Source organism: Patella vulgata, chromosome 2 (genome assembly GCF_932274485.2).
Source record: "Patella vulgata chromosome 2, xgPatVulg1.2, whole genome shotgun sequence".
NCBI classification, from domain to species: domain Eukaryota; kingdom Metazoa; phylum Mollusca; class Gastropoda; family Patellidae; genus Patella; species Patella vulgata.
Window position 1 is genome coordinate 34,070,846 of NC_065880.2, and position 8,998 is coordinate 34,079,843.

General features: G+C 34.7%; 1 protein-coding gene across 1 annotated transcript; it reads right to left on the minus strand.

Annotated features, from left to right (window-relative positions):
• Positions 1-3,096: 3,096 nt before the first annotated feature.
• LOC126809477 (60S ribosomal protein L10) lies at positions 3,097-8,911 on the minus strand. The gene is made up of 5 exons (XM_050534084.2): positions 8,798-8,911; positions 6,310-6,368; positions 5,363-5,609; positions 4,562-4,724; positions 3,097-3,300 (listed from the first exon to the last, which is right to left on the minus strand). The coding sequence occupies exons 1-5, from the start codon at positions 8,818-8,820 to the stop codon at positions 3,136-3,138; spliced, it is 657 nt and encodes a 218-aa protein (XP_050390041.1). The 5' UTR covers positions 8,821-8,911; the 3' UTR covers positions 3,097-3,135.
• Positions 8,912-8,998: the final 87 nt, after the last annotated feature.

Here is an 8,998-nt window from a genome sequence, read left to right on the forward strand (position 1 = left end):
TTCAATGTCCTTTGATGAATAAATACCGGCATTCGAATGTGTACGTGACGACAGGCAAATAATATTAACTTTTTAATAAAGACCACTGATTCTATTACACATTACGAGTTTTGTTACTACCCACACCAATAATCAATAAATAAACGCTTGATATAAATAAATAAATAATTTTTCACATGTTCATCGGTTAAAACAGCTGCACTAAGCAGGATTAAGGTTCGTTCTATAATTAATTGTCAAAACGGCGAAATGCCAAGAATTTGAAGAATGCTTCATTTTGATCGCGATTGAGGGTTTCGTTAAAATCAGAAATGTACGTGCTGATTTAGGTTGTAGTGCCGCTGTCCGGCGGTATGCCCGACTTTATTACAAGCCTATTAATTAGCCCTGTCGGAGCAGAGCATTAGGACTTTAAAGCCCACCTACTGCATTTCTTATTTCAGAAAGCCAGGCTTTGTAATTTTTAACTGTTTTGGGAAAATTCAAGTGTGACATCACTGGGGAATTTCCCCTTATTTATGGCCCCCATTTGTCTTCCTAAATTCAATAAATTCATGTAAGCTGATTAATATTTATCGGTCATTAACTGTTTTTCTGACGCAAAAGTGAATTTTTGGCAGACTGGTTAAACTGCTTGGCTACTCGAGATTTTGTTAGAATCCACAAACTTGAAATCCCAGGTGAAGGAGATATTGACTTTTATTAGAAGTATTTTGTTTCATAATACTATCACACGTCTTCCTGCCATTTTCGATTTTCTGTCATGGTTGATGACGGGGCACAGTGGGGCACATTTCAGAGGGGGAGTTTAGCTAAATCTCATCTGTCCATTTTAAAAAGAATCTGGATATTTGAGTTGTTTTTAAGGAAATATTGGTCCTAGGTTAAGAATCCGTACTCATAGGAGTTTTTCACATAAAAGATTTTTTTTTCTCCGTTAAAGATTTTTTTCTTCAATGTTAAGCTTTTTTTTTTTTTTTAAATTTTCAGCAGCATACTGTGTTCAAGTCTTAAAACAATTTCATATTTTGAACTAAAAGTTTAGTTTTTACAGTTCTTATATGAGTTTCTGTGTGTTTACTATACATTTTTTAAAAAGAAACATACTTAATGGCCAACTGTGTCCCACAGTTAGATTTCTGGTCTCCGGGGAACGCTGCTGGAATAGTCTTATTCGTAGAATTCAGGTGGTCAATGTGGGATTTCGGTCCATATTAAACATTCCAACAGTTTGAACATTCTACCTCAATTAGGAGAAATATTGTGCCCCAAAGCATCAACCAATCAAATTGCTTATCTCTGCTTACCCTAAGCAGCTAAGCAGAAAATTCTCATCTTCGAACTCCATCAAGGCATTGACCTAATAAACACCTACACCACGTTTGAACATTCTAGCTCGATCAATTAGAATGAGGGTTATTGTGTTCCAAAAGCTCTACCAATGAAATTGCTTATCGCTCTGCTTACCCTCAGCAGAAAAGGCTCATTATCGAACTTAGTCAAGGTATTGATGTAATAAAACTATACACCAAATTTCATTACTCTCACTTATTAGAATTAAAGTTATCATGTTCCAAAGCATCAACCAATCAAATTGCTTATCTTCCTTACCCTAAGCAGAAAATGCTCATCTTCGAACTCCATCAAGACATAGGCCTAATAAACACCTACACCACGTTTTAACATTCTAGCTCAATTAGAAGGAAAGTTATTGAGTCCCAAAAAGCGTGACAGACAGACCCATTTTCATAGTCCCCTGCTTTCTTCAAAAGGCGGGCGACAACAATTACAATCAGAGTTATTGTGTCTCAAAATGTGCAATGGACCGACAGATGGAGAAACATTGCAGTAGGCAAGGGCCCCCCTGAAACAAATACATACTGTAGACTGTGCCCCCCCCCCCAAAAAAAAAAAAAACTTCTCTGCCAGCAAGCTAGCTATGGGCCTGCAGTAGTCTACCACTGCATGTGACTGGAAAGTTCCTCTTTAAGAACAATCCCAAAATTAAAAAAAAACAACCTCCCATCAAAAACTGACCATGTTAAAGCTGTAATAAATCTAATTGTTAACTGCATATTAATTTCGAAATTCTAACAGTTTAAGCTCTGTTAATTCCATGCTTGTTTAATCATGTCCATTATATGCCTATAATGTTAAGCGCTGCACTGGCGTGCTAATCTGGAGGTCCCGAGTTCAATCCTGGTTTTGGGTTTAGAAAGTAAATTAGGATTGTCCGTGTGGCTCCACATTGTCAGTAGTGCAGGACAGGAGGGCCTGGTAAAGAACAATATGTTCTTTGGATGGGCAAAACACCGAAGTCCCTGGTATATATTGGTATGCATGTAAAATATCCCTCGACAGTTGGATTTAATACTAGAGTAGGCCATACACATAGTGCCGCTGTTTGAGCAGAATTTCCTTCATAGCACACGGTATGTTGTACCACAGGAATCTGACCTATCCGTATATATATGCATACACCATGTCGTACCAGACAATATAATAAATTGTCTGGTACCACATGGTGTATGCATATATATATGGATAGGTCGGATTCCTGTGATTGTACACCCATCTTCATTACCCCAGTCAGAGCAGAAAAGTAGAACATCAAACCCCATTTCATTTCTATGTTTTTTTACCGCTTTTTTGAAGCCTCAACTGAAATGTTGAAATTATAAAATGGCCCCGACAGGCTTCCATAGTACCACAGCAAACAACCTGATTTTTTAGTAGCCTATCAATTAAAGAATTAAAGTTTTCAAATGTACTTCAGAAATGTGGAGGTTTGTAGGATTAAATAAGTTTGCAGATGACCATAATTTACTTCAATACAAAGGTTGAAGGTGGTTTGTTTTTTATAGATTAATAACAATATTGCTTCTTTAAGATGGCATCAAGTTGAATGTTAAACATATCTTGGTGACATGCTATCAAAATATGTGAATTTGAAAAAAATCAATGATCTTGTGGACGAAAGCCTGACTAGAATCGAAGTTGACAATACATGTAATCCACATTCATTTATTGTGAACGAATTAAAATGAAAGACAAGATTCTGGGCCATTGGCATAAATAAAAATAATACAAAATTCATATAGTTTCACTTTTTTTTTTATTCCCCAGATTTTTAATTTAAAGATTTTGTTTTCGATATCTGTCCATCCAGGCACGGAGGGGACCGTGATCTGGTTTATATTGGACACTGACGCCATCTGGAACCAATTGACCTTCCTTCATCTTAATATCGTAATCTTCTCGTGACCATTTGGTGAATCCCCATTTCTTGGAACAGTAGATCTACAAAAGATTATGAAAATAAATAATATATCACAAAGAAAAACAATGAATAAAGTTGTCAAATACCCGCAAAAAATAATACAGACTTGAATACTGAAAGGTCCTTATAATAATAAAAGCTGTCAGATCTTCAAGTAGAAGAGGCCATTGAAAGTATAAAAAAACAAAACGAAATATACATCTGTATTTTAATCAGATTGGGCAGTTGTGTTCTGATTTTCACGAAATTCAAACTGAACTGACATTACCGTGATATATTGGAACAATTTTTTAAATTGGATAATAATTGTGATCTCTAAAGGGACCACAAGCTAAAAACATGATTTTTCATACAATCAGGAGCCATAATTCAGGAATTTACAATCTGATATACGCAATATCGAAAGGAACAAGATCTTAGGGTTATAAACATGCATTTCAAGTTTCATCAAAATCAGATGAAAATTGTGACCTCTAGAGTGTCCACAAGCTAAAAACATGATTTTTCATAGAATTAGGGGCCATAATCCATGAAGCTTCAATCTGATACATGCTAATATCAAAAAAACCCAAGATCTTTTGGAGATAAACCTATATTTCAAGTTTCGTCAAATCGGATAAGAATTGTGACCTGTAGTGTGTCCACAAACAAATTGTGGACGGACAGGAGTGACGACAATATACATCCACATGTAAATGAGGGCGTATAAAAATGAATAAAGGCGTTTGGAGTATATCTGAACAAAAAATATTTCCGATAGAGCTTATGTAAACAATGCACACACTTATCAAGCCAATGATCAACACTGTATGATTTGATGTCACATGTAAAAGGCATTTCAACTTATAAAGGTCAGTCATCTTACACAGAGTTATAAGAAAGCTTTTGTAATATCTCTGTGAAACAGATTACAAAAATCACAGGTTTTGACAAGATTAAATATGAAATGAAATGAGGTTTAACTCCTACTGTTCTGCTCCAAACTGGGCAAATGAAGTGCATACGCCATACAGTGTGCTATGAGGAAAATTTTGCCCGGACAGCGGCACTACAGCCTACCCTTATATCGAATTCCAACTGTCAAGGAATCTTTTACGAGCATGCCAATGTGTACAAGGGACCTCGGTTTTCTTTCCCATCCGAATGACTAGACAGCTGTCCTTGTCAGCCACTCCGCCCACAATAACATAAAATTTTAGTTTTACATAATAAAAGTAAAAGCTCCATATACTCTGTAAGGAGATTGTATTTTATCCAAAACCCTACTAAAACAATCATTACCTTTTGTCTGCCTGGGTACTTAAATTTGGCTCGACGAAGAGCTTCAATAACATGAGCTTGATTGGTATCTCTACATCTTACAGATAAGATGGGTTGTCCAATATTTACTCTGGCCACTGTACCTTGGGGTTTACCATAAGCACCACGCATACCAGTCTGGAGCCTATAATACAATCACATCTTTTACTGCTACATGTCCATACAAAATACATGTATATACATTATGTACAACAAAGAATATGTCCAATCTGATTAAAACTCTGGTTTAACAATCAGTTTCAAAATTGTAATTACCAATGTTTACTTTAATAAATGATAGAAAAAGGACACACAGTGACACAGTTAATATTAAAAGTGGACATGCATTTTAAACTATTACTCCTTTATATCTCCTGCATTGGTGAGATAAATGATGGAAACAATTCACCTACATTTTTTACTAATATGATATCTGAAAGCAGACACAAAAGTTCAATGAAATTGTACAACAGTAGTAAATCGTTCAATTTACACACATTGAAATGTATGCCAGTTAATCCGTCACCTACAGCTACATGTATTTTCACAAATGAATTGATGAATAGTTTTTTCCTTTTACTTTTCTGACCCGATTTATGAGTAGGGAAGTTTTACACGTGGTTTGTCATGCTTAGACCATATGTAAATTCAAAATAAGGAATTGCAATAGGCAGATTTAGCTCTTACACAATGCACCCTTAAACAAATTCTGCAATTCTAATATCTATTGACTTAAAAATTAAAAAAATATTTGTATTCAAGATGTTAATTTTTAACTCGTACCTATCAGCTCCAGCACACGACAACATCTTATTGATCCTGACAACATGGAAAGGATGGACTCGTACTCTAAGATGGAAAGCATCTTTACCACAATGTTTTACTAAGTATTTGTTGGCGCAAATACGTCCAGCTTCCAGAGCTTCAGAACTCAGTTGTTCATATTCATCAGAAACCAAATGGATACATGCAGGGAATTCATCCACTCGAGCCTTCTTTTTACCCAAATCAAAAATTCTGATTTTGGGATCTGAAATATATTTCAAAACAACAAGTTGAACAATTGACTATCAGGTTTGGATGAATCAATTCTTAAAAGTGTTATTTGTTTCATTAAGCGATGTTATCCAGGGATAAACATTGTATATTTTTCCAGAGCAGACAGTTGCATTTACTGAATTCTAAATAATTATTAGGGTACATAGGTACATCTAACACATACAATCAAATGATTGATTACTCAGACTGTTGATAAAACAAATACATGTAGCTATTTAAAGCGAGAATTTCAAATTTTCTAAGAAAGTCAAAACATAATTATTTCTGTCTTTTGCTCAATAGGTTATCAAATCACTACGATCATGGGCATTATTTCCCACCCTTAAAAATCTATGACACAGGAAATAACAACACAATTACCTCCCCTGTTTTGCTATTGACAACATGAGGCAGCCATTTTCCAACGTTGGAATTTGAAGTTAAAAATGATATTTTTGCCAATTTCTCAGCTGGCAATAGTGAATTATAGGATTAATAGGATTATTCTTTAACAAGGTAGGACTGTTTATGGATACCATCTATTTTAAGGCTTTATTTTAATACATTTTAAAAATATAAGTTGAAAATTTGTAATTGCAACTTTAAAGGATATTGTTACAATTTCTTCACACTGTAGGCCCTACACGTACGTAATCTAAAACTGACAATCTTTACATACATTATATACTTACCAGGTACACCTCTACAAAATCTTGATTTGGGGTATGGTTTATTTTTACAGTATCTGTAACTAAAAAACAAACACATTAAAATTGGATCAGATGGGTGCCACCCAATATGTAACAAAAGTAGGGTGACCCGTGCAGTCTACAGAAAGTTGGTCTCGACACGGCTAAATGTGCACGCTTCAGTTGCGTGTCTCGAACTGATTTCTGACTACCACGCACTCTCTTTGAGTCGATAAATAGCCATGGCACGTGCAATTCTCTACAAATATATCAACTATTACAGCCGTAAAAAATCTATTGTTGACGATTTTGAATAGCAGTAAAATTTAGCTTCTTGGTTATTACAGCAGCTTTAGAAATTATGTTTGTTTTATTTTTTAAATTGCTTTATCATTAACTGTACCGTTAAGAGCGGCATCTTTTGGTTTAGTACAAATAATATCTCTGAAACACTCGGGTTAGACAGGAACATGATACTAGCAGTAGTTTCATTTTACTTTTACAAGTTTCTTAAAACAATTGTTGAGTTGTCTAAAGTGCTCATTTCTAAATTCAATTTCTTGTTCTAGCTTTCTGTTATGTTTCTGTGCAAACATAAGTAAATTTTCAAAACCACTAGCCAAACAAAATTTTCAGTTGCCAAGTCTGAAGATTAGAATAATTTGTCGTATGATATAGCTAAATTATATTGTGAACATACATAACTCGTCGTCCTATAATAATAATAAAAAAAGATGTTTTAAACATTTTTTTCTGACTGGGACTCACTGCGAGACTAAGACGGCGGTCGGCGAGGCTTGTAATTTTGCTTGTTTGGGTGGTGTAGCGTCAGTAGCACGACTATCATCATTTTTCCCCAACTGAGACTCACTGCGAGACAAAGTTACTTTACTAGTAAAGTAAGACGATATAGGTTTGATTCGTCTGCTAGCCATGCTGTCAGCTGTCTCGCAAACTTCCGATAAATACAGCGCATGAGCAATGAGAATTTCCTCGCAGAGGACAATGAGATTGACCCAATTTCAAACCAGGAAAGTAACAAGAGTGACATTTGACTGGGATCATTGCCGATTACGTTATCTTTACGGAGAAAAGTTCAGATAGCTATAGTGTTAATTGGGGACTTCAAGATATATGTTCACTCGCCAGAAACCTAGCATTTATAAATATCTGGTCGCCATTGTCAAAATTCAGTGTTTCAGTCGCATTGTAGAGCCTTGCACGTAACCTATCTTTTACTCGAAAGTGTCTTGATGTTATGGACGACACTTGGAACCAGTTTCCAGTCTATTATTTATAAATGATTAATGTTCATAGCTTATTAAATACAACATGATCGTTTATTTAGTGACTATAATTGTGTGAAACTGATTTGAGGCTTGGCATATATATAAATATTGTGGCGTAATTGTCGAGATATTTGGAGATATTTATTTATGGTGGGTCACCCTAACAAAAGTGGGAATTTGGGAGTGAAGATGATCAAAATACTTATTACCACTGATGTTTTTCTTATAGGAGCGTTTACGTGTGACGTATTTCCAGTGTCTATTTTTAGCCTGGCCTTTTTCTTCTTGCATCTTAACATGGCAAATACTAGAGAAAACAGGTTTTTTAGTCTTTTTCTTTCAATAGAAATTAGAAAACGTATTCATGAATGCCACTCTTGTAAGATGCGTGTAGCATTCGTAATAAATCTTACACGTATATATAGGTATTTTCACAAAAAAAAACACACAATGGCCTATGGGTTTCAGTCTACGAACAAGGCCAGGGTATGCGCATGACAAAAATGATGTCGAAAGGGAAACCCGTAAAAGCTCCTATAATTTATTACTGTATTACTGTAGATTATCAACTTTAATTCCCTATAAATACTCTATCAATCAAGGAATCAGTGAGTAAAAGTCCATTACAGGTTTCTGAAAATGGATAAGTTTCTCAGAAAACTGACAGTGCTTACTTAATTATTATATGGAATATCATTATCTCTTTATAGTACAAGTGATAAATATAGGTATATGGAACAGCAAAACAATGAATAACTTATTTCCCCCAAAGTTGCCAAACATATTGATGTTCAAAAAATTGTAGGCTACAGTTGTTGCACCTTGACCTTGTCAGGTGTTGAATTCTGTAAATAATCATTTTGTTGCAATGGATCAATTTTTGTTAAAATTGAGTTAATATATTTGTGTATGTATTTATAAATGTGTTTGACTTCCAAACTGCCACATGAAACCAACAGATTAATCTAGAAGAATCAACCAGACCATGAAATAGCAATTTTTAATTTCGATTCAAGTTATGAAACGTTTCATTTTTATAAATATTATGTCAAAATAAATGAATGACAAGATAATAAAGAACAGTGTTGAAAACTCTTGATTCTTTAATACTATAGTTTCTCTGAAGACGAGATTACCAGAACATTTATTGTCAATCCACTGGCATTAGTTCACAACAAGCCATGCACGTAAGCAGTACTTACCACCGAGCTGGTCGGCGACCCATTTTGTATCTGAAAAATAAACAATATGGAATAAAGCTTTTACTAAATCACTAGGTCGAGTTGAAGATTGTTATTTCATCAACCATACTTAACGTTTAACTACATAAATAAAAAGCCGAATAGGCCGATTAAAATGGATTTAATTCAGGTTATAGAAAGAAACATCCAACATGACTACCT

What these genes read in the sequence shown, in the direction of transcription:
- LOC126809477 (XM_050534084.2), bottom strand. Translation starts at nt 8,820, where the DNA reads ATGGGTCGCCGACCAGCTCGGTG. An exon ending in ATTTTGTAGAGGTGTACCTG is followed by an intron (nt 5,610 to 6,309) that starts GTAAGTATATAA and finishes AATATATTTCAG; the next exon opens with ATCCCAAAATCAGAATTTTT. An exon ending in AGTACCCAGGCAGACAAAAG is followed by an intron (nt 3,301 to 4,561) that starts GTAATGATTGTT and finishes AATCTTTTGTAG; the next exon opens with ATCTACTGTTCCAAGAAATG.